This window comes from Manacus vitellinus, unplaced genomic scaffold (genome assembly GCF_001715985.3).
Source record: "Manacus vitellinus isolate BGI_N305 unplaced genomic scaffold, ASM171598v3 scaffold_41_pilon, whole genome shotgun sequence".
In the NCBI taxonomy this organism is placed as follows: Eukaryota; Metazoa; Chordata; class Aves; order Passeriformes; family Pipridae; genus Manacus; species Manacus vitellinus.
Window position 1 is genome coordinate 5,248,030 of NW_021940545.1, and position 24,069 is coordinate 5,272,098.

Consider the following 24,069-nt stretch of genomic DNA (forward strand, 5'->3'; position numbering starts at 1 on the left):
CACCACAGGGGCTGAGAGAGGGGAAGGGGCCAAGGGAAAGAGCAAGTGCTGCAGTTTGGGGAGCACAGGCCCCCTAAACTCAGGCCTGGAGCTTGGGCATACAACAAGGGAGCCTGCCATGGATCGGTTATAAAACCCTCTGTCTTTTATTTCATTGCCTTTGGTAAAGCTCGGTAAAATATTTCTGGGACAGGCAACTCCTTGTCTGGCTTTAATTACCTGGGCAAATTTTCCTAAGGATTATATTGACCTCAAATATGTCAACGTTTGTTGAGGCCGTGTTCCTGAGGCTTTTCCCATTAGGTGCTAATGGATTCTGGCTAATAGTCAAGCCGGATTGACCACCAGCGGGTGCCCTGGCCAGCTCCAGGATACCACAAGTACCTGGGGAAGAGAGCTGGGGAGGGCAACACCAGCTTTGTTAGAGCCAAATTACAAAAATCACCATGGCTCCGAGCCAAAGAGATCAGGGAACATGCTTGAGCAATTGCATTCCTGACTATCTCCTTCTCTGGGCATGATTCACTTCCAAGTCAGGGCTGTGAGACTTCAAGCAAAGGTTGCTTTTGCTTGAGATTATTCTCCTGTTAGGAGGGTGCAGCTGGGCAGATGCAGGGACCCCACACCTTGGTGCTGCTGGGGTCAGCCAGCCAAGTTTATCCCACATCTCCCTTGAGTGTTCTGGACCCTGCCCTGCTCCCTCCCGGGCTGTCAGCGCCCCAAAGGCTCTGGACACGGACTCCTTGTACCCCGGAGGCCTGCACTGAGCTCAGAGGACACCATAGAGGCACAGAGACTTCTCTGCTATCGCTTCCCTTTCCTCTCAGCTCGAGCAGGGCCCAGTTTTTAGCAGAGGTAAAACCTCAGCCAGAGGTTTGCGGTCTTGGCCACATGCAAAACTCCCTGCTGGTTTTCACTCTCCCACGCTCGGCAGAGAGGTGAAACTTCCCCCCTCCCCGGATCCCTACTTGACAGAGAGGTGAAACTTCCTCCTCCTGGGATTCCCCCCCTTGACAGAGGTAAAACTTCCCCCTCCTGGGATCCCTCCTGCCCCAGCACTGTGTGCATGAAGGGATGTTCCTGATGTGTCACCTGCAAAGGGAACCCTCAGGAAGGACCACTGCTATGGAGCACAAAGTGTGCCCACAGGAGTTTGGCCCCAAAACCCTGGAGATGCAGTGCCCTGGGGCTCCCAGGGTGGCTCTTAGCCCTTACCTCCCTGTTAGGACAGCTGGAGAGCTTCCCACATCTGCTGCCCAGCCCCTCGGTTGCTTCAGTGAGAGAAGACAGGTCCTGTCAAATCACAGTGCTCTCCATACCATTACCCAGTGTGGATTTGTCCTTTAATCACACCCCAACTGGGGGATGCAGGAGCAGTGCAGGAACGGTGCTGTGCTGGGTGCTGGGCACTCACTGCCCACAGGTTCACAGGGAGGGTGAGAGGAGCACAAGAAATGTCCATGCACGGGCAGATCAGAGAGGTGGGGGGTTCCTCCAGCACCCCGTTGGCCTCCACTGCTCCTTTCCCTCTTCACATGGCAGCCTAAAGGTCAGCCCTGAGCCAAGCCTCGAGGTCCCCATTCCCCTGGGCCATGGCATGGAGGGCAGTGCCTCGGCTCTCCTGAGAACTCCCAAAGCCTGGAGCTGGGCAAGGGCTTCGGGGCAGTGTCCTGAGAAATCCCTGGAGGCAGCTGTGCTGGCAAAGACACAGGTCTGTCTTCAGGCTACAAGGAGCTGCCACCACGGTCAGTAAAAGCTGGGAGCCCTGTCCATCATCTCTGGGAGGTGGGAATGCCGTGAGCCCCGTCACGGAGACACAGGAGCTGCGTGTGCAAGGTCCATGCTGTGTTCTGAGGGGCTGGACGTGGCCTGGGTGGAGGTGCTGTGTGGGAGAGCCTGTCCAGAGGCTCCTGGGCCACTAAAACGACTGGCACAGCCTCTTCTGCTCCTGCTGGCGCGACCTCTGCAGGGACACAGCAAGGGCATTGTAGCAGCACACACATATACACACCCCACCACACCCACCCCTCACCCCATGGGCAAGCTGGAGGCGTCTTTCTGCCTGGCCCCTGTGGCCAGGGGACCACGCAGCCCCCTCCTGCCAGCACCACAGGTGCCAGGGAAATATTAGGAGGGGTAGAGCAGGAGGGTGGCAGGGCTCAGAGCACTGCCCAGTTGTGAGCAGCACCTCCCGGTGAGAGGAATTACCTGTACGAGCTCTATGCTGTTGGCAGCAGCCACCAGCCAGGAGGCAGGTCCCTTTGGTGCCACCTCAACGTGACAGGGTCCAGGGGAGCCACTGAGAGAGGGTGTGCAGGAGCCTGAGGCAGGGTCACTGTCCTCGAAGAACTGCAGAGGGGACAGCCCGATCTGGAAGAGCAGAACAGGGATGGACGTACAGCTCCTGGGGCTGCACAGCCAGAGGACCTCACCCACAGCACCCCAGGGCTCCCCAGCCAGGGCAGGACCACGCTGGGTCTCCAAAACCTACCGAGTGGTAGAACTCATCACCAGCAGGGTCGATGACCAGCAGTGTCACCCACTCCTCGTGGGCACGGATCCTGTGCACTGTCTGCTCGTGGTCCAGCCCCTCGATGCTCTCGCCATTCACTGCCAGGACACGGTCCCCGTCCTTCATCCCCGCCTGCTCGGCTGGCAGCCCCTCATCCACCTCCCACAGGAACTGGCCTGGCACGGTGAGGGCACAGGGAGGGTGGGGAGATGCTGCCAGAGGGGAACTGGCACTGCTGGCCCCCGTGTGCAGGTGGGCACGGGGCTGGCAGCTCTTCCCAACCCTCAGGCACGCCTTGCCCAGGTACAGACCACCCCCTCAGCCCCCTCACCTACGCCCCCCGAGATGCAGTCGTCCTCCTTGAGCAGAAACCCGTAGCCAACTGGACCCTTCACCAAGTGCAGCTCCCGGGCCTTGAAGGGGAGCCAGGCGGGGTCTGCCAGGGCGGCCGTGACCCGCAGGCCCCGCAGGCGGTAGAACTCCTCCACGGCACTGGATGCCACCAGCAGTGTCACCTTGTTGCCGCTCTGCTTAAGCTGGGTGGGAGGCACAGGGCGCTCGGTGACGCTCTCAGTGATGCTCCCAGCCCCATCATCCCTCACCCACCCACGCGGGGAACAGGCACCTTTCTGGTGAGCTGGGTGTGTGAGTAGCTCTTCACGCTGTCCCCGTTGAGCTCCAGGAGCCAGGAGCCTGCTGGCACCCCTGCCCTGTCCGCTGGCCCATCCTGCCTCACTGACAGCTGGAAGGTGCCCTTGGTGCCTGCAGGGAGGAGATCTGGGGTTATTCACCAGCCCACGGGTGCAGGAGCTCAGGGAATGCCCAGGCACGTGGTGGGGCAGCAGTGACAGTGTCACGCAGGGACAGAGGCTGCATCCTGGGGTGCTACATCGGGGAGGCTCCCAGTGCCAGCACCCACTGCCCATTTTACCTTCTGGCCCCGACACTGTGAAGCCAAACCCGCTCTTGTCCCTGGTGACGTGGCAGAGGCGCGGGCGGATGTCAGCGGGCAGCATCTGGGACAGGTCCCTGCCCAGGGATTTGGCAGCTTCGTAGGAATCACCATCCAGCACCGCCAGCAGGACCTGGTTCCCACTGGCCTTGATCCTCTGCACCACCTGGAAGCACCCAGGCTGTGAACCCCGGGCGGGCACCCCAGGCATGGGGCGGGATCAGGGTCATGACACTGGCCCTGGGGTGCTCCCAGCTTACCCTCATGTGGTCCAGGTGGTCCACGAAGTGGCCGTTGACCTGGAGGAGCCTGTCCCCGTCCTGCAGCCCCCTGCGCTGGGCCACCCCCCCCAGCTCAATCTGCCGGATGATGTGGCCCTGGCAGCTCAGCTCCTCGTGCAGGCAGAACCCGAAGGTCTCCGTGCTGTCCTTGCTCAGGAAGTAGAAGCGGGGCTCCCCCACACCCTCAGCATCTGTGGTGGGGCACAGCCCATGAGCAGGGGATCCTAACATGAGTCCTCTACCCCATACTGGGCTGGGGGCTCCTTATAAGTTCACCTCCCACAGCTGCCCAGTGTGAGAGGGTACTCAGGACCCCAGCAGTGCCCTGGTGCCACAGACACAGGGACACCCTGGGAGATGAGGGCGTTTATTTACCCGTGTCCTCAGTCAGTGTCAAGGCAGGGTTGTCGATCCCATCTTTGGGGTTAAATTCAAATTTTCTGAAATGATAAAGGGGCAGGAGAGGCCACGGTTAGGGCAGCATTGTGGCCTCCCCCTGCCTTCCCCAGCCTTGGGGAGCCTGTTCCTCCCAAGAAAGGGCCAGCTGAGCCACAGCTCCTCTTCCCTGGGGAAAGCCAGGAGGGGATCTCCCTCTTGGATCACCCTCCATATCTCTCCTGAGCTAACAACCCAGGGAAGAGCTTCCTGGGGCAGGGCAGCCATGACCCACCCCACCTCAGCTGAGATGTGGCCCAGCACAGCCCGGCTGTGGGGCCAGGAGTCCCCAGAAAGCCCCCTGGCCAAGGGGAGCTCAGGACTTACATGATGGATGTCTTGTCCCCGAGCCCTGCAGAGGGAGAGGAGAGGTCAGCGCAGGAGGTGGTGGGCTGGGAGCAGACCCCATGCTCTGGGACACTCAGGGCTTGTCCATTCCCAGGCTGAGCCTGCCATGCCAGGTGAGGGGGTTTGCCAAGCCCACACAGCCCCCCCAAGCCCCTCTGTCCCCTGGTACAGCTCGTCCCTTGCCCCCACCACCACTGTCCTCTTGCATTCCCAGATCCAACGGGCTCTCACTGCCCAGCCCAGCAGGATCCTGGGGGGCAAAGCAGGGCCAGACAGAAGGAGCTCAGTCCTGAGGGTTTACAGGGCTGGGTGAGGATGAGAAGGGTCACCAGGAGATGGAGACAGAGGCCTTCCCTGGCACACCTCCCTATAGAAGCCCTCCCCACCTCCTCCAGCACAAGGAACCCCAAAACCAGAGAGAGAGGGGATTCCTCTCCAGCATCCCCACAGTGTCCATCTGCATTTTCCTGCATGCCTCCAGCTCCTTCCCATGGCCCGCCCAGGCTCGGACATTGCCTTGCTCCGTGTGGAAGCAGGGCCTGGGGACAGGAGTGTGGGGAAGGGTCTCCCCAGGATGCAGCCCCACTCCCCCAGCACGTACCTTCTGTTTGCTTCATGGCTGCAGGGAATGCAGGAGGGAGCAAGGTACAGGGTGAAGTGGCAGGGGCGCGTCCCCGCCTCTCCCAAGACGCCCCAGGTTTAATGGTTAAACAGCCCCGATGTCTCCCCTGCCCTCTCAACCCCAGGGCACTGCCAGCCTGGGCTGGGAGCAGGGACCAGCCCCCTGGGACACCCAGCTCCTGATGTTCTGGCTTCCAGGGGAACGCACAGCGGGAAGGACCAACTGATTTGGCACAAGGAGTGGGCTGCTCCGTGCCAATCCGGGAGAGGGAGAAGGGGCAGAGCCCTCCACTCCACCTGCTGGAGGGGCAGCTGCACCAGCAGCTCCCACATTCCTCCCCAGGAACAGCCCGAAGAGGAGATCGAGTCTTGGAAACAAAGTGGTGCACTTTAATGCTCCCAAAGGATTCACAGACAAGCCTGAGCCCCACCCTCTGGCACTGCTGCAGGGGCTGGGGCTCCACGAACCCAGGAGAAAAAGTCCCGTTTGCTCCTGGCCTGGTCTCTGTACCATTCCCACACTGCAGCCTGGAGGGCTGAGCCCCACGTACCCAGCATCTTGGACAGCACCCATTCACTGAGGATCTCCATGTGGATCGGGGCACAGGGGGCTGGGGCACACACTCCACCGCTCCCTGCCTGGCCGGGGGATGGGGCAGCGGCTCAGAGGGTCCCGTCCTGCAGCTCCCCCAGCATCTTCTTGACCTCGCTCTCCACCCGCAGGAACTTGGCTTTCCTCCAGGGGTTGACGGTCTGGCTGCGGCTGCTCTCCAGGTCCTGCAGGAGGAGGGCGAGGTGCTGCCGCAATCCCGCTGCCCGGTCCCAGAAGGCAGGTTTCCTCTGCACCACGCTCAGGAATGTTGGGACCAGTTAGTCGGAGACGTCCGGTGCCCCGGCCCGTGAGAAACAGAGTCTGCCCTGACGCCGTCCCGGTCCATGCCGCAGGCTGTTGCAGCGCCCGCTTGCCGTCCTCGCTGATGTCGTTGAAGTACAGGCTGGGAGAGGGACACGCCGTGAGGGTCGTGGGGGAGCACAGAGGCAGGACAGGGGTGTGGGTACCGATGGCAGAAGGGAAGAGACGCGGCGGAGCGAACTCACTGCACTTTGTCCAGCGCCTCGTGCTTTTTGGCCACCTCCACCACGCGCAGGGCGCCCGCGTCCGTCAGGGAGTTGTATCCCAGGTTGAGCTCCCTCAGGTGCCGGTTCTGGGCCAGGTGGTGGGCGATGGCCTCGGCGCCGCCGTCGCCCAGCGCCGTGTGCAAGCAAGGGACAGCCGGGTTCAGCGAAGAGCGTTCCCCGCCAGCCCTCGGCCAGGAGCTGAGCCCCTGCTCGCCCACGGGGTTGTTGGCCAGCCTGCGGACACGGGGGGGAGCGGGGAATGGCTCGTGGTGGGCGGCAGGGACAGTGCCATGCAGGGACACGGGGGCAGTACTCACCGCAGGCTGCTCACCACGCACTTGTCGTGCAGGAGCAGGTCACGGATCTCCTGGCAGGCGTCGGGGCCCAGGCTGTTGAGCTGCAGGCTGGGGCAGAGCAAGACACGGGGGTGGCAGGACCGAAATGGCTTTTGCCCGTGGGCCTGGCAGCCCTGCCCTCTCCATCTCCCCCAGCCCTCCCCATCACTGCCCTACTTGGGCTCCCCAAACCAGGCCACGCAAGGTTTCCTCTCCCAAAGGGAGCACACTGATCCCGCTCCGGAGCATCGGCCAGCAGAGCCAGAGCCAGCAGGAGCAGGGGAGGGGATGGGGGTGTAGGGTCTTCAGGGTGGGTGAAGGTCTGAGGAGGGATCAGGACTCCTCCAAGCCCTCCTGAGCATCTGGAGGAAGGAAGTGCGGCACAGCCCAGCTGCAGAGCCCCGTCCAACTCTGCTGAGCACGTCTCGCCACCACCTGGGCGGCAGGAAGACCTGCAGCTCCACAAACGTTCTGGAACAACTGTGGAAACACCTGCACGGCTCACACTCCCGCCTTTGGGATGCCCAGCTCCTCCCAGAGACAGCGACACGGGAATGACGGATGGCTCCAGGGAAGGACTCGGGTCTTCCAGGGCAGCTGGCAGCACAGCCTGTACCAGCTGCTGGGAGCTGCCCAAAAATTCCTGCGGGAGGGTGTGCTGGGACTGCAAATCCCAGCATGCCGTGCCCTAGCAAGGCTGCTCAGGGAGCGTTGCATGTTGGAAGCTGTAGTTCCCTAGGTCTGCACTGAAGATAAACAAGGGCAGGCACGCCCTGCCCTACTTTTTCCATGCCTGGGCTCCCAGTGCATCCATGAGATGGGCAGAGCTGAGGGAGAGCCCAGCCTTTGGGCACTGCCCACGGGCAGGAGAAGGTGGTACTCACTGGAGAGCTTTGCATCGCAGCAGGACAGGGAAGAGGGTCCTCAGGCTGCTGCTGTCGAGGTTGCAGGAGGTCAGGTTGAGCTCCTCCACCTCGTGGCACGTGGTGCCCATGACAGAGGCCAGGACAGAGCACTTGAGAGGGGTCATCTTGACGGAGGCGAGGTTGACGGCGCGGAGGGAGCGCACGGCCTCGGCCGTGAAGCGCTCGTTCTGGAACTCGTGCAGGAAGAACAGGTAGTCCATCAGCTCCGAGGGGGGCAGCCCCTTGTGGCTCTTCCTGATGACCGTCTTCTTCATGGCCTTGGCGATCTCGAAGGCCGCCAGGTTCTTGATGGAGCAGCCCAGCTGGTCCAGGATGGCGCGGTTCCGGCGGGACAGGATCCCGCCCATGAAGATGGGGAAGAGCTCAAAGACCTCGTCGTCGGGGGCCTCGTCGGGGTGGCGCATGGGGCCCTCCACGCCCAGGATGCTGGAGTTGATCTGGTCCAGGACATCGTCGTTGTAGTAGTCCTCCTCCTTGAACAGCTCCTCTGCCATGGTGTGGGCGATGGCGTCCCGCTCCTTCCCGCTCAGCCGGGAGAAGTAGCGGGGGAAGATCTTGAGCAGGTTGAAGAGCACGGGCAGGAAGCGCAGGGGCAGCACCTTGGAGATGATGTTCACCACCACGGCCACGTCCTCGCTCACCCTCCCCATGACCTCCGACAGCTCCTTCCCCACCCTCTGGGCCAGGGTCTTCTTCTCGCCCAGCACCACGTAGAGGGCCGCCAGGTACTCCTGCATGGCCGGGATGGTGAACACGAAGGTGTGCTCCTTGCCTGGCTGCACGCACGGGCTGAGGAAGAAGCGGAAGACGTCGCTGCGGAAAACCTCCAGGAGGTTGAGCTCGCTCTCAGTCTTCATCTCCACCTCAAAGCACTGCTGCAGGTCGTCCTCTGAGAAGCAGGTCTTGCGGTTCATCACCCCCTCGTAGGCCAGCTTGCCCACCGTCTTGGCCACGTACTTCATCATGGAGATGTTGGTGGGGTCGGTGCTGTCCAGCACCTCCCCGCTGAAGTTGAGCCTCAGGAAGCTGGTGTAGATGCCAGTGAGGGTCTGGGTGGGAGGCACCGTCCTGGTGAAGTAGAGGAAGTGCAGCGTGGTGCACACCAGCCAGCAGTAGGAGGGCAGGAAGCAGGCGGCCGTTATTTGGTTGTGGCGCTCCAAGTTCCTGGACAGCATCTCCACCAGGTTCTCCTGCTCGGCCGAGCTGCCAGCCCTGCTGCCCTCCCCGCTGCAGTCAGGATGGCAGAGGCGCATCTGGAAGTAGAGCTTCTGCAGGTTGGTGTCGGAGAAGCCGCAGATCTCGGCGTAGCGGCCCACGTACTTGGAGGGGATGCGGCGCACGGCCGAGGGGCGCGTGGTGACGATGATGCTGGCCTGCAACCAGAGGGCTGGGTGAGCCTGGAGGGGCCCAGCAGGGTCCCAGGTGCATAACCCACACACAGGTGCACAACCCACACACAGGTACACCACCCACACACAGGTGCACAAGGATCACCCCACCCGGTTCAAGAAGCTGCTGGGCAAAGGGCACTGGATCAAATTAGGCCCTGGCAGAGGGGATGGAAGGATTTTCCCCGTCCCCTGCTAGCCATATGTGCAGTGTGGAAGACCACAGCCCAGCAGACTGCCTTCACTACCTTACCAGGCCTCCCCAAAGTTCCCACAGAGACCACCCAGAAACAGTGATGTGAGGCCACCTTGGCGAGTCCCTCCAGTCCCTCCCTTCCCTGTTTGCTCCCAGTCAAGCTGCACTACAAGTGATCACCTGAACAGCCCTGCCTGTGATGCCTCAGGGCCCACACCCAGCCTTTCTCCAGCACAAAGGAGCTGGGGGGAGACACCGACCTCGGGCAGGAGGTATTTTCTCAGCAGGTTGACCACGATGGCAGAGGGAGGCACGGGCTCGTTGGGGTCACAGCACAGCTCCGTGCCAGCCAGACAGAAATCCAGGTTGAGGCGCTCCAGGCCGTTGAGGATGAAGAGCACCTTGAGGTTGGAAGCCCCCAGCACGGGCACCACGTCCCGGAGGTGCTGGTACTTCTTGGTTATGAGGCGGCGCAGGGAGATGGGGGCATTGCTGTGGGACAGGTCCTCGCAGGAGAAGGGGATGACCAGCTCGAAGCGGGGCAGGCGGCCGTGGCACCAGTCCACCACCATCTTCTTGATGAGGGTGCTCTTGCCCGTGCCCACGGTGCCGTACAGCACCACGTTCTTCACCTGCCGCCCGCAGGCGTCCACGTCGAAGAGGTTGTGGAGGCTGATGACCTGCCTGCAGGGCTGCTGGAGCTGCTCCTGGATGGTCAGGTCAGGGGAGGGCTTCAGGATCTCCTCCAGGGAGCTCTCCCGGATCACTGGGTCCACGTGGACGGCGTCCAGAGAGAAGGAAGGGCCGAACTGCCGCTCTTCGTTGGGCTGGTGGCTGAACCACGCAGACAGGCTCTTCTGGTGCTTCTTGATGGCACCTGGGAGGAGGAGGGTGCTTAACAAGACAAGGGCAGGGGGCTGGGGAAGTTGCCTACCCCAAACCACTGCAACAAGGTGGCTGCAGTGAGGGGACAGCACCCAGTTCTTGCTGACCCTCCCACTGCCCAGGGCAGCAGCTGCCCCCAGCCTGCTGTGCAGGACCCTCCACCCAGCTCAGGGCTGCAAGCTCACCTGAAGAGGCCACGTTCCTCAGCTGGGACTGACTGTGGCGAGAGGAGCTGGGGTGGACAGGATTCTCCCCAGAGCCTCCCTGGTAGCCAACATAGCCCCTGCAAGGGGAGGGAGAGTGTCACAGGGTGGGCAGGGCCAGCAGCTCCCAGCCCTGCCTGGGGCAGGGTGGGCAGATCACAGGTGAGTGCTGTGGGAAGTGCTGAGTGGAGCCAGCTCACCCCTTCCTTCCCCCACACCAAGAGAGAGCGCAGGGCTGGGGCAAGGGCACGGCTGGGAACCAAGGGCAGGTCAGCAAGGCACGTGCTGTGCATCCCCAGCAAACCCACAGCGAGGCACAGGAGCGGGGCTGAAGGCAGAGCAGGCAGGGACTTGGGTGTGGGTGTTTTTCTAGGTGGAAGCAAAGCAGTGTCTGTGCCCACAGAGCCCTGCTGGCCCCAAGGCAGCCACCTCAGCCACCCAGGCCCCGTGGCAAACAGAGACCCAGTCGTGTGGCACTGTACCTGGGGAGAGAGATGCTGCTTGCACGAAGGATCTTCCTGAGGAAGCAGCTGCCTGCAGTGCCTGAGGGGGAAGAAGAACACACAGAGTCAGGGATGGGCTTCTCCAGCCCAGCAGCACTGACCCCACCCAGTCCAAAGGCTTCACACCTTGCTGGGGTGACCCACAGACTGTAGAGCTGGGGAGGGATGTTACTGGGAGCAGGACAGAGCCAAGGGCACAGTCCCACAGGCACGGAGCCCAGCTCACCAGGCACTGAAGCAGCACACACGTGCACACCCCGGGTGCTTCTGCCCCACGACAGGGATCTCTGCATCCAGCTGCCCCAGGGCAGGCAGCTCTGGCATTGCATGGCCCGTGCCATCCTCACCTGAAAGAGAGGGGGTGCCCACAGGTGGGTGAGGGGCTCTGGGGTGCTCAGCATCCGTCCCACGTGGGGCAGGGCAGGATGGGGCGGTGGGGCTGTGGTGCAGCAGTGCCCTGCCCAGCCTTGCCTGCCCCAGTACGGTCCAGTCCGGCAGAACCGGCTGTGCTGGTGCTGACTCAGGCTCCCGCCCCGGCTCAGCAGGGCGATCCTTCGGGAGCACGGGCTGTGCTCACAGCCCACAACATCCTGGGAAACCGAGGCACGGCGGGAGGGGGGGGGTGGTGGAGAGGGCGTAAGCAAACTCCAGCAGGTAGGAAGGGACACGAACAGCGACGGCTTGGCTCAGTCCTGCCGAACCCCGGGCTTTTTACAGCGCATCCAGAGGGAGAAACTACGGCACGGGGACAGGGGCAGCTCGGGGACAGGGGCAGCTCGGGGACAGGGTCAGCTCGGGGACAGGGGCAAGCGGGGCTTGACCTGAACCGGGGTGTCTGGTCTCGCATGCCTTGGGCAGCCGGCAGAGCCCAAGAGGTGTCGTGCCCGCTCCAGCCCCTCTGCCGAGCAGAGGGCCCCAGCTTCCCCTTTCGCGACCCGCTGTGGGGAACCCCAGTGCCGCTCCGGCCCCGAACGCCCGCTCGCCGTGACCTCCCTCCCGCTTGCTGCCTTGCCCACGGTGGCCGGGGCCGTGGCCGGGGCAGGGACACGGAACCGGGCATAGGGGCAGTGGTGGAACCGGTGCCAAGCAAGGCTCGCAATCGGCTCCGGGTTACCTCCAGCTCGCGGTTAGCTCCGGCAGGATTCCGAGCTCACGGAGCAGAGCCCCGGGGCCGCTCACCCGCCTCCTTCCATGCCCGTCCCGGCGAGAGGCTCGGCTGCGGAGGCGGCTGCTCTGCAGCAATAACTTCCTGCAACGCCATCCCTGCCCCGGCCCGCCCCACGCCCAGCGCCTGCCAAGCTCCGCGGGCGGGACGGGAGGGCGGCCGGAGGCACAGCGGCGAGGGAAAGCGCCTGCACCCCGAACACGGGGACGCACGGAATGGGGGGGGGGCTTGGGTCTTACCAGATGTGCCGCTGGGCATTTCCTCCGCGCGCATCTGGCGGCTCTGCATCCCCGGCTGCATCCCGGCTGTGCAACTGGAGCCTGCGAGGATGGGTTCTGCTCCTGAGCAAATCAGCTGCTCGGCTGCCAGCCTCTCGCAGGGAGAGGGAGCAGGGAACAAAACAGCAGCCCCACCAGGAAAAGGAGCTGGAGGAAGCTGGACCTCAGCGCAGGTGGTTTTACCCGGCTGTGTAACACACACACACACACACACACAGAGACATCTGTACCTGCCCTCTCGCTGCTTGCAGATCAGCTGTGGTGGTGCTGAGACGAGAGACAGCTGTGTCAGCGCTGCCACATGCACCCTGCTTAATCCCTGGGTGCTGTCTTGGGGTGCTGGGACAGAGTGGTCACACGTGGGTAACAATGCTCACACCCCAAATGCCCAGACACTGCCTCTCCCAGCCCCATACCTGGGCACACACAACTCCCCTCACGTGTGTCCCCCTGAGGCACTCAGGAGCACGAGACACGCAGGCAGTACACTATAAATATAGGTTTTATTGATGTGTGAAATCCAACGAGTACAGCTGGCACCTCAGAAACACCAACATCAACCACAATGTCTCCTCCTGCCCCAACAGCTCCCGGGACCCTCTGTGGGCACTGGTGAGTGCCAGCAGTGAGCTGGGGCCTGGCACCCCGTCCCTGCGGGGCACTTACCTGCGTGTGCAGCCCAGCCTGGAGGGCCCAGGGCCTCACCTCCACCCTGCCTGGTTCCTGCCAGGCTGCAGCTGTGGGCAGCAGTGCCCTGGTCCTGCTTCTCAGCCTCCTGCCAGCAAGGCAGAAGGACCTGGACAAACGCCACCCAGACCAGCTACCACGACAGAGACACCCTCCTCAGCCTTGGAGGGGTTACCTGCAGCTTATTTTGGCAAACTGCCCCACGGGAAGCACAGCTCACACCTGTGGTCGTGTGGAAAGGTGGGGTTCAATGGCTGCACCTCTCTGCATGGTCCCCCCAGCCCTGAACCTCACAGGCACCCCACTGTGCAGCCCCCACTGCACGGGTGGGCACGGTGAGGACTGGAAAACCAGAGGGGGAAGGACACACTCAGAGATCCCAGGGCTGCCCTTGGCAGAGGGACAGGACAAATGGTGTCCACACACAGTGAGAAGGAAACACTGTTTTATTGCCTGATTTGGGAGAGGGGTGAAACCCTGGGAGAAGCCCCATCTCCTCCCTGTTCTAGCCCAGTCTCCCCTCCAGCAAACCCCAGGCGGGTGATGATGCATTTGCTCTTCTTGTGCGTGTGACAAAGGTGGCCTGGCCATGCATGGAGGTGAGTGGCGACCCCCTGCCTGCCCTATCTGCATTCCCAGCAGCTGTGAGAGGCAGAACCTGGTGCAACTGTGCCCGTGAGCTGAAGGGGTTGAAGCAGTTTTTGGTTCCCAGGGAGCTGGAGCCACAGCCTGAACCCCCATCCTCGTCCACTCAAAGTGCATCACAAGGGAAGGCAGGGGCAGGAGAGGAGAGGAGAGGAGGTGTGGGGGGAGAAGCCTGCTCTCCTCCCTCACACTCCTCATGATTATCCAGACGCGTTCTCCCGTGGGGTTCCTGCATCCTGGAGCACCCACGGCACCGCTTCCCTGCTCTGATAAAGTGCATCCTTGCTGCTCCACCGAGGGCCCCCCTGAGCAGGATGGCTGCACCCCGTCCCCCTGCCATGCCAGGGCAGAGACAACCCCCCTTGCCCAGCTCCTGCAGGGAGGGGACCACCCAGGCAGCAGAGGGGCAATAAAACCAAGGTGCTCAGCCCAGCCACAACAACCTGGGGGGCTCAGTGCAAACGTGCTTCTTCCCTTTGCATTTTCCTGTGCCTTCTGCCATCTCTGGGATTGCCCTGGCAGGGAGGGAGGGAAGGGGCCATGGCTCAGTTCACTCCTCAGGCAGCACTGAGGGTGCCCAGATCCCTCACTCATCGCAGCCCCTTCGTATCAACATCTCCCCGTGCCTCCTGCTGCCCTGGGGATGAGGGGTGCCTGCCCCATCACCCCCACTCCCCAGTGCCCTTGCCCAGCCCGGGGACACAGCCATCCTCCAGCTCCAGGGCTTGTCCTGGCCCTCTGCCCCGCAGTGGCCATGGACCTGCTCAGCTGGGACACCGTGACTCACCAGTGCAGGAGGCCCAGGCTGTGCTGAGCTCTCCTGGGCATCCTGGGGGAGCTCCAGCTGCCCCATCCCGGACAGGCTGGTCCCAGCAGCCACCTGAGGAGCTACCTGCCCCCAAGTCATTCTTCTGAGCTCAGCCAGCCCGTCCCAAAGCCTCGTGTTGAGCATCCCTGTGCCTGAGGGACACGGGCAGTGGCAGTCACAGGTGCCTGCTGGCAGCCCCTTTGCTCCACTCCATCACTAGCCCATCTTGTCCTGGTCCTCCTGGGAGCAGCAGTGATGGCACAGGGGTGTCCAGGTGGTACCTTCTGGAAGGTGCAGGAAGCAGCAGGACACAGCGCTGGGGATGGCAGTGCCTCTGGTGTGCAGGAAGCAGGGCCCAAATGCCAGGAGCAGGCAGGAGCTGTGCAGGGCTGCCCCACTGACACCTCCTGCCAGCTCGGGATCCATCCTGGGAAAACCCTCAGCCCAGCCAGGCTTAACTAGTCCCATCTCAAGAGCAGGACAGAAGCAGGGCATCAGTCCCATCAGCTCCACGGACAAGGAGGTGGAAGAAGGGTGACAGCCCACAGCCCCACCATCCCCCTGGCTCCCTACCCATCCATCCACCTCGTGACAGAGCAGGCACAGGGACCATTCCCCACTCCACTGTGCCCCTGCCCGGGAGACTGCAGCCCCCCAGCTGGCACAGCTCCCTGCATGGGCCAGCAGTGAAGGAAGATCCAGGAGGAATTCCCAGAGGGGAATTTTGTGAGGGATAGTGATAAGTCAGAAAACAGCCCCTGTGGAAGACCCTGACACCCAGCATGGAAAGGGCACCAGGGTATGTCCTGCTTCCAGACCCTCTGTGCAGGAGAGCCCTGTGGCCAAACCTCCCTGGCAGCCACCTCTCCAGGCAGGGGAAGCTCGGCTTTGCTGAGTGCCCAGCATCAGTGCCAGGCCAGCCAGACCTTGCTGTGCAGTCCCAGCACGAGCCAGTGAAATCAAAGATCAGCCTCCAGGACTTTGCTGAAGTCTGGCATTTGCCCTGCAATCCCTGGCTGCTCAGAGTGCCAGCAGCAGCACCTCCCAGGCTGCACTTGACCCGGGGCCAGCACACCAGGGTAGGGCAGAGCTGCCTTCCCCATCTAAAAACCAAGGGGATCCCGTGTGTGTGGGTGACCAGTGCAGCCCAGTGACACCAGTGCCAGCACACACAGAGCCTGTGCTGTGCAGCTAAGCAGCATGTTGTGTTCCCAGCACAGCAGCACGTGCAGATGCCCCACCAGCTCCAGGCTCAGCTCAGTTCCTTTGGAGAGCCAGCAGGGTGCCCTGACCTGCCTTCCCTCTGCAAGGTGTGTGGAGAGGGAGGTGACCTCGGAGGAGACACTTGCCAAGAGGGACGTTTTCCTGATACCAGTCACAAGGTTCAGAGCCCTTCCCAGTGTCCGGGTCACACCCGCTGCAAACAAACTGCTCTGAGAGCTCACCTGGTTTCCAGGCCCTGCTGGGACTCCCTTCTGCACAGTGTCACCCTGGGAGGGAGGCTGGCACTGGGACAAGGCTGGGTGTCCCTGCCATCCCCTCCTTGCACAGCCAGTGCTGAGCGAGGCTCTTCTGCTCTGTCCTGCTGAGACAGCCACAGTTGTGCTGGGAGGAGAGAGGTTGCAAGGGAAGGGCTCAGGGCCAGCTCTTCTCCAGTGATGGCATAGCTGAGCCCAGCCCTGCTTTCCAGCCTCCTGGCACTGGCAGGGTGTGGCAACTTAAATCCTCCTTGCTCCATGCAAGCGCTCGAAGAGACCAGTCACTTCTCTCCACGTTGGTTGATTTGGGTCAGACCCTCTTGTCTGAGACCCCAAAGACAACAGGGACTGAACATGAGACTCCCTAAGGTCTGAGATTAGTGTCCTACTCCTGCAGACCCTGCCATATCCCCGGGTTGGAAGATCCCATCTCTGAGGATGGCACCAAGAGCAGAAGTCTGAGACAGAGCCCCAGGTCCTCCTCTGCCTGCTGGCTGCTGGCTCCCTTTCCCCTCTGGGGTGCAGTGGGGTTTGTGGGAAAAAAAAAAAAAAAAAGAGGGAAAAATTAAAAAAAAAAAAAGAAAAAAAAAGAGGAAAGATTTGTGCTGAAAGAAGAAGGAGATGCAGCAACAGGAAACACTAAAGCCTTGTGCAACTTGGCCTATTGCATCTTTGGGCTCTTCTCAGCACTGACTCACGTGGTGCCAGCCAGGACGAGGAACGGGGCCATGTGCTGCACTCCCAGCCTGGGCTGTGCTGCTCTCTCCTCCCAGCTCCAGCCCCTGGGTGCTGCTCCCCCCTGCCTGGAGCAGTGGGCTCCCCTCAGCCTTGCTGGGCACACAGCCACCTCCTCGGGAGCGTCCCTGCTGTCCCAGGGGTGACAAGAGGGCACCCAACCTCCTCCGTGGGGTCCAGCGGTTCCCGGGAGAGAGAGGGTGGCACATGCCAGGGCTGTACAAAACGTTTTGCAATGAAGAGTGTGTGTGGAAAGGTTAAAACAGTTCCGAGATGTCTCAAAACCCTTCTCGACTGAGCCAGGCCTGGCTGGCACCCAGCGGTGCCTCTGCCACGGTCTGTGGCCTGCCAGGAGCACCGTGTCCATCCACAGAGGGTCCCTCACAGCAGGCCAGGCCCGGGAGTGGCCGTGGGGGCCCTTTATCTCTCTGACTTGACCTTGTACCTGAGGACCAGGTAAGCCAGGAGCCGCAGGATGACGAAGAAGATGCCCAGGATGAGGAAGTCCAGGTAGAGCTTGGCCTCCTCCACGTCCAGCTCCTGCAGGATCTTGATGGGCTTTTGGAAAGGGCAGAAGTCCTCGAGGCACTCCAGGTCCTCGCGCTCCATGGCGTAGATGGTGAGGATGACGCCCTCGAAGCCGTACCTAGGGCAGAGCACACCCGAGAGAGTCACCCAGGGCCCCACAGGAGCCCCCTGGGAGCCCAGGACAGGAGTTCTGGCCAGAGCATGGGGTCCCACCTGACGTAGGAGACATAGGAGCTCCACTGCAGGTAGGTGGGGATGGTCTTGAAGCTGACAAAGAAGCCCGAGAAGAGCAGGACGGGGATGGCAGTGACGGGTCCCACAAAGGTGGCCACCTGGGGAGCACAAGCGGGGTGTCACATCCTTGTCCAGGGGTGAACCACTCCCCCTGCACCCCTAAATTGCCATGGGACACCTTGCAAGCCTCCACGAGACAGGCAAAGCCCCATCTGACCTGCAGGGAGGTGGAAGCAGCTCCGATGAGAAGCCCGAGGGACTGGGCCACCAGGGCCGTGGCGGTGGCCAGGGCGGAGAAGAGCAGGAAGCGTGTGGCCTCGGGGGGCTGGCCCGTCATCCAATACACGATGCTGCAGTAGGCAATGGGGCAGATCACCTGCACAGGGGCACAGAGACCACCCTGCTGGACCCACGGGCACGCTCACCCCACACACCCTTCCTGGGGGGTGCAGGCACCCCACAAAGCCCAGCCTGGGCACGGGACAAGTGGCTGTGCCAACAGGGCACAGCATCGTCAGGGTTGTGGTTGAATCCAGCTGAAGGCTCACCTGGAAGGGCACATCTGCCATGGTCTTTGCCAGGTAATAGGCTTTCAGGCTGTACCAGTAGTTCAAGTGCTCTCTCAGGAATACAGTCATCTCCTGGGGGACTGTGTGGGAACAAGGAGTTAGCAGCCAGCAGTGTCTTGGGGGGCTCCAGCCCCACTCCCACCCGTCCTGGTGCAGGCAGGGGTGATGCTGCCCCAGCACAGAGCTCCAGGTAACCTCTTGCCTCTGCCCAAATCTTCATCAGGGGAAAAAAAAAAATCAGACACTGATTTGGGAACTTTCCTCATTGAAAAGTCAGCTTGGCTGGGGGCTTTTAGGCAAACTTTTCGAGGAAGTGAAAGAGAGTTAAAGTGGCTGAAAACACAGCCTTACAGACAGTTTATCAGAGAAAAAATAATAACCCAGCATTCTGCTGAACCCAGAAGCACATCACAGCCAAACAGGGGCCAAAACTGCAATACACACGAGCAGAAGTTTCCTCCCCTCCTCTGTGTTTGATTTTGCTCCCCCCCCGCCCTGTCTTTTTCCCCCCCTCTTGTCCAAGTCATCTGGCTGCCCCCCACACTGCCCAGCACTCAGCTGGAGCACCCCGAGGGCTGGGAGCAGGGCTGGGGGTTGTGGGGCAGGAGCTCCTTACAGGTGAGGATGGTGGGCATCAGGGCAGCAAACATGAGGAAGAGCATGGAGAAGAAGAGGAAGCCGGTGTTGTTGAAGACCTTGCCCGCGTCGTTGCCGATGTGCAGGTAGAGCAGCCCGATGAGGACCCCGATGCAGATGTGGGACATGAACCTCAGGATGGGTATTTCGCACTGCAGAGAGAGAGGCAGCGGAGGCCTGAGCCCCCTCCAGCCCCCGTTTAAATCCTTGCCTCTGCCAGCCCCAGGTGCCCAACAGGCCCCATCCCCTGAGCCCTGTCCCAGCCTGTTCTGCCCTCACCGTGTCCCTCAGGATGCAGATGAAGGTTCTCTTGAAGAGGATGCAGAACTGGGTTGAAGTGCTGGTGGCAAACGTGTGGCTCTCGATGTGATCCACGTCCTGCAAGGCCACGGGCGAGTCAGGAGTGTGGGTCAAGTCGACAACACGGGGTCCCTGCTAGGACAGCACCCTGGGTGGGCACCTGCAGGAGGCCCCTCCGACCCCACTCACCGTCCCACAGTGTGCTGGGCACGATGAATCTGCCTTGTCAGGGCTGCTCTTCTTCTCAGCCATGGTGCACATGCCATTCTGGACGGCGCGGAACAGGACGGGGTTGAGGTCCCCGTACTCTCCTGAGGCCACCTCGATAACTGGGGGGGACACAGGACCCCTGAGAGGTGCTGAGCCAGCCCTTGCCACCACTTCCCCAGCCAGCACCTGACAGGAAGGGCACAGGCATCTCCCCTGGGCAACCTGGAGGAGCACTGGGCAGCCCCCAGGGCTTGGGCTCTGGGTTTGGACCTCGCCACCCTGCGCAGCCCCAGCTGGGGTAGGGGCACTCACTGAAGTCGGCGGGGTTGTGGTATGTGGGGCAGTGGAGGCCGAGACCCTTCAGGTAGGGGATGAGGTTGGTCACGACGCCTTTGAAGATGCACTGGCCCTGGCTCAGGATGTACAGCTGCAAGAGAAAGCCAGGAATATGGCAGGTGAGGAGCAGCCAGGGCACTGTCACCTGTTCCCATCCACCTCCCCGCCCTGGGGTGTCACAGGGCACCCTTGCCAGACCCCTGTGTGCCACACAAACCCCGAGTCAAATGCCTGCAGCCCCCCGCCCACGGCCTCTCTTCTGGCCCTTAGGGCCAGAGGGACCCCCTGAAGATCCCCGTGTCCCATCCCAGCCCAAACCTTGTCGAACATCTCAAAGAGCTTGGCGCTGGGCTGGTGGATGGTGCAGATGATGGTGCGCCCACCCTGAGCCAGGGAGCGCATCAGGGACACCACCTGGAAGCAGGAGGCACTGTCCAGGCCACTGTGGGCACGCAGGAAGGGGCAGAGAGGAGAGAGCAGAGAGAGAGAAGGACAGAGTTGAGAGGAGCAGGAGTACATCCTAAAGATGCCACTGCTTGTGGGCACCCTCCTCTCAGATCAGTGGAGAGGAACATCAGCCCCAGCCCTCTTGGAGACCCTGGGCACAGTCCCACCCCACCCTCAGGCGGGCACTGGAGGGTACTGGCCACCCCAGTGCCCCTGGCAGGGGAAGCCCAGCTGGGCAGTGCTGGGGAGCCCCAATCCCTGTGTCCTCACCTCGTGGGCTCATCGAAGAACATGACGGGGGGGTTGTTGACCAGCTCCAGGGCGATGGCCAGGCGCTTGCGCTGCCCCCCCGACAGGGAGATGGTGCGGGTGTACGAGCACTCCAGCAGCCCCAGGGCTGTCAGGATCTCATTCACCTGTGAGACAGCCCATGGTGAACGAGGCTTTCAGGGCCTTTCATCCCATTTCTGCCACCTCCCTTCGCTGGGAGCCCCTCGGTCCCCTCAGAGACCCGCCGTCTCCACCTGGGGAGAGGTGAGGGGCTCTGGGCCCACCCTCCTCTGCACTTACCAGCTCCTTCTTCACCTCCTGCTTCTCACTCAGCTTCAGGTTAGCAGAGACCTGCAGGGAGAAGAGGGGCAGGGAGACACAACTGTCAGATGCAGGGAACAGACCCAGCAGCACTGTGGCCCCAGCCCTGCCCAGGCAAGAGCCCAGAGCAGCAACTCGGGGTGAAGGCAGCAAGAACAGCAGGATTCTGTTCCCGCATCCCAGAGAGCCCTTGGAAATGCCTGATGCCAGCGTGGGCTCAGTGCCCGAGGACACAGCCCAGAGAGCCCAGCAGGCTCCTGCCTGGCCCAGCTCACCATCATGGCCTCGAGCACGGTGAGGTGTGGCAGCAGCATGTCGTCCTGCATGATGTAACAGGACATCTTGCGGAACGTGCGCAGGTCCCGCGGCCGCCCGTTCACCAGGATCTGCCCCTTCATGCCAGTCTCCCTGCAGGAAAGGAGGTGTGAGGGACTGCAGCACAGGACCCCCAGCTCTGCACCCCCAGCCCTCCCCAGCCTCACCTGTAGCCAGCCAGGATGTTCATGAGGGTGGACTTCCCGGCGCCCGAGGGGCCCATGATCCCGATGAGCTCCCGCTGGCAGAACTTCCCCGACAGGCATTTTAGGAGAGTCTTGTACCCTGGAGGGAGAGAGCAGCAGGGGGTTGGATTCACAGGGCAGCAGGGCTACAGGGACTGCAATGCCATCCTGGCATCTGGGGGACCTCAGGGTTTCCATGTGCCGTGCCAGGGGCTGCATGTGCCTGGGGCCCATCTCCATCAGCTTCCCCAGGGCTATGGCCACAGCAGGATCACCTCCAGCATGATCCCTGACCCTGGGCCTTGGCTGATCCCATTGATTTCCAGTGCTGAAGAAGCTCATGACCTGGATCGCAGCAAAGACCAGGGAAATCCCTGGGTCAGGTCACAGAGCTGCTAAGGGAGATGACCAGGCTGTGACATCGGTCCTGGGCATGTCTTCAGATCCCAATCCCTGGGGCCAGGGCAGAGGCACAGGGAGGAGCAGGGCAGCACGGGGCAGGCAGAGTCCCCAATCCTACTGGAAGCCTGGCTCTTGCCTTCATTGGCATTCACGCTGTGCCGCCCGGCAGCAGCCACTGCTAATCAGACCTGGAATTATCTCCGCTTTAAACGCAGCTGATTAGCATTTTCTGGCAGAAGGAACATGATGTGTCGGGAACAGGGAACAAGCACAGCCTCGGGCTCTCAGGAGCTGCTCCCAAAACGCAGCCCTGGCCAGGAGAGCAACGGGATACAGGATACAGGGTGTTGGGATCATGGACCGAGCTTGAGCATCTCCCTAAGGGAAACACGCCCCTCTGCGCCCCACGGGGGCAGGTGGTGTGGGACAGGGGCAATAAATCCATCTCCCATCACGGTCCCACCGCACTGTGGGGAGCCCCTCTGGCTTGTCCATGCCCAGGATAGGGGGGTGTTGGGCAGGGTGCCCAGCACCAGCATCCCCAGTTGCCCCTCTGCACCCCTCGGAGCTGGCACCCCGCGCACGGCAGCGGGTCCCGCTGGCAGAGGGGCAGCGAGGGGAGGGCAGGGGGCTGTGCAGGGTGGCAGCAGAGCCCAGCGTGCCCGGTAGCCCCCCCGGGCACCACGCACGGCCCCGCACCGCGCATGCTGCTCACGTCGGCGCCACTGCAGCTTGCGCAGCGGTTACTCGCGTTCATTGACTGCCAGTAACCTCCTTCCTCAGCACAGCGGGGCAGCCGGAGCTGGGGGCTGTGGACAAAGGCACTCGAGCCCCCCCGCCGGCTCCTCCGCCTCTGCCTGGCCTGGCGGAGAAGAGCGGCCCTCCCGCCGGGGGACCCCAGTACCCCTCGGTATCCCCTATGGGGTCCAGCTTCCCGAGCTTTTTCCCCTCCCTCCCTGCAAGGCAGGCAGCCGGTCCCCTCCCCGGGAGCTACAGCACAACCCACGGCTGAGCCGCGGCTCCCCCCGGGATGTTTCCTCAGCATCCCAAATAAACAGGCGGGCAGCATCCTCTGGGATGTTGGGGCTGGTCCCCACATCTCTCAGTGCCTCGGTTTCCCGAGCTGCACAGCCTGGTTGGGGTCAGGGGCAGAGGCTCCACCCAGCACTCCTGGCTGGCAGGGCACCTCTCTGGGCAGCGCTGTGACCTCGGTCCCCTCTCATCCCTGCCTGCCTTCTGGAGATCAGCTCCCCCTCCATCTTATCGGGCTGCCTGATTGGCATCCCATTAACCGAGAGCGCTAATTAAAGTAGACTACCACCCACCAGCCGCCATCTGCCTCCCCTCTCCCCTCCCTGAGCTCTCGGCCAGAGTCACACACAGCAAAGGGAATCGTGGCCTCAGCTGCACAGGGAGCCACTGGAGAGGAAATCCCCTGCAAACCACACGTTCTCCTTGCCAGGCTCTGAGCAGGGGCACCCCCGGGGTCTCCCACTGCCGGCACATCCCACACAGCCATCATACCCCGAACAGCAGTGCTGGGGAAACCCAGCCACCCTGGCTGCCCCAGCATCTCTGCCCCAGCTCTCTCCCCACACAGCCCTGGCCAGAGGTTTCCCTGGAATGCGCTGTGCTTTCCTCCTGCATTGCACAGCAACTGCTGTGGGACACGAAGCCTTCCCTCCTCCCACAGGCACCCAGCACCAACAGCCAGACACAGCAGGGCTGCAAACAGCCCCTGGCACTCGGACAGAGCAGGGTGAGATCATGGCATGCACAACAGGAGCGGGGTGTCCCTGCCCTGCCCTTCCCCACCCGCCAGCTCCCACCTCTCTTCCTCCACCAGGATCCTTCCCGCACGGAGTAGGACAGGTCGATGAACTCGATGTTGACGGCCGAGCGCTTCGGGAGGTGGGAGAACCTCTGGGCCTCCGTGATGTGGTTCTCCACCTTCTTCAAGTGGGTGGTGAGGAGCGGGGCGTCCGGGGGGCTGGCGTGGCACACCGTGTCCTCCAGGGCGATGGAGACGCAGGCGGGATCCATGCCCTTCTCCGCCATCCTGCCGCTCTGTGGGAAGCGCACAGGGATGGGCTCGCAGCGGGCTGCCTCTCTCAGGGACTGCAGGGACCAGCCCACAGCAAGTCCTCTCTCACCCTTCCCTGCTGGCTCCAGGCCTCACTGCCCCCCCTGCCCTGTGATGCGCTGCCCAGCTGGCTCCAGCACCCACATCTGGATGGGAGGATGGACCCGGACAGGGTGGCTGAGCCTCTGCACTGAGGGGCTCACGGGGAGCAGCTGATCAGCTCCACAGTCAATAATTGATGCACCTCCTGCGGCTGGTCCGGCTCTGGCAGCAGAGCTGGCAGCGTGCTCAGCTCTGCCAGCCCCGGGGCTGCTGGGCTGCCTGCCCCAGTCCTGTCTGTCACAGGGTAGGAGGTGGGAGAGCTCATGTTCTGCCCTACGCCTGGATGTCCCCAAAGGCTCACCAGGAACTGCCCCTGCCTGGCCTGGCCTGGGGGAACACAGGCATGAAATCCTAAGCAAGCTGACTGTTCCAGCTGTTTTCTTGGACAAAGCCTGGCTGTGCCTCACCCAGGCTCCTGGGGCAGACCAGTCCTGGACAGACTAGACCCCAGCCCGGGGTCCTCGTGGGCTTACTGGGATAGTCTTAACAGAACAGGGAGGGGACCCTACTAGTGCCAGACCTTCTCTGCCTCCCTCAGCTCATCATTTCACCTCCCTGGCTCTTTCCAGCACAGCCTCAGAGAGCAGGCCAGCACTTAACTGGGGCCATGACACTGACCCCCACACCTGCC

The 24,069-nt window shown here is 62.3% G+C and overlaps 3 protein-coding genes across 3 annotated transcripts; all 3 read right to left on the reverse strand.

Moving 5' to 3' along the window:
• Positions 1 to 745: 745 nt before the first annotated feature.
• PDZD3 (PDZ domain containing 3) lies at positions 746 to 5,779 on the reverse strand. Its single transcript, XM_018078623.1, has 10 exons — positions 5,701 to 5,779; positions 4,508 to 4,532; positions 4,121 to 4,185; positions 3,725 to 3,936; positions 3,444 to 3,630; positions 3,138 to 3,274; positions 2,844 to 3,048; positions 2,492 to 2,688; positions 2,209 to 2,370; positions 746 to 1,963 (listed from the first exon to the last, which is right to left on the reverse strand). Exons 1-10 carry the CDS (start codon positions 5,738 to 5,740, stop codon positions 1,919 to 1,921), a joined length of 1,275 nt encoding a protein of 424 aa, XP_017934112.1. The 5' UTR covers positions 5,741 to 5,779; the 3' UTR covers positions 746 to 1,918.
• A 10-nt stretch (positions 5,780 to 5,789) lies between these two features.
• On the reverse strand, positions 5,790 to 11,948 carry NLRX1 (NLR family member X1). Its single transcript, XM_018078618.3, is given in 10 exon segments — positions 5,790 to 6,065; positions 6,067 to 6,144; positions 6,248 to 6,502; positions 6,586 to 6,672; positions 7,488 to 8,902; positions 9,374 to 9,990; positions 10,184 to 10,281; positions 10,684 to 10,744; positions 10,931 to 11,051; positions 11,819 to 11,948. Coding segments are annotated over 9 exon segments (2,979 nt in total). The 5' UTR covers positions 11,046 to 11,051; positions 11,819 to 11,948; the 3' UTR covers positions 5,790 to 5,812.
• Positions 11,949 to 16,363: 4,415 nt separating this feature from the next.
• ABCG4 (ATP binding cassette subfamily G member 4) lies at positions 16,364 to 23,342 on the reverse strand. Its single transcript, XM_029962119.1, has 14 exons — positions 23,083 to 23,342; positions 20,834 to 20,951; positions 20,627 to 20,759; positions 20,331 to 20,381; positions 20,031 to 20,176; positions 19,632 to 19,755; positions 19,290 to 19,404; positions 18,957 to 19,096; positions 18,747 to 18,845; positions 18,448 to 18,619; positions 17,811 to 17,911; positions 17,480 to 17,638; positions 17,242 to 17,360; positions 16,364 to 17,146 (listed from the first exon to the last, which is right to left on the reverse strand). Exons 1-14 carry the CDS (start codon positions 23,309 to 23,311, stop codon positions 16,921 to 16,923), a joined length of 1,932 nt encoding a protein of 643 aa, XP_029817979.1. The 5' UTR covers positions 23,312 to 23,342; the 3' UTR covers positions 16,364 to 16,920.
• Positions 23,343 to 24,069: the final 727 nt, after the last annotated feature.

Bases quoted from the DNA above. Each gene is read 5' to 3' on its own strand.
- PDZD3 (XM_018078623.1), bottom strand. From the start codon at position 5,740: ATGGAGATCCTCAGTGAATGGGTGCTGTCCAAGATGCTGG. The intron at 4,533-5,700 runs GTACGTGGGGCT...CTCCCTCTGCAG, and splicing joins GGTGCTGTCCAAGATGCTGG to GGCTCGGGGACAAGACATCC. The intron at 3,049-3,137 runs GTGCCTGTTCCC...CCTCCCACCCAG, and splicing joins ACACCCAGCTCACCAGAAAG to CTTAAGCAGAGCGGCAACAA.
- ABCG4 (XM_029962119.1), bottom strand. From the start codon at position 23,311: ATGGCGGAGAAGGGCATGGATCCCGCCTGCGTCTCCATCGCCCTGGAG. The intron at 20,382-20,626 runs GTGAGCTGGGCC...TTCTCCCTGCAG, and splicing joins CCGTGCTCGAGGCCATGATG to GTCTCTGCTAACCTGAAGCT. The intron at 20,177-20,330 runs GTAAGTGCAGAG...GCTGTCTCACAG, and splicing joins AGGAGGTGAAGAAGGAGCTG to GTGAATGAGATCCTGACAGC.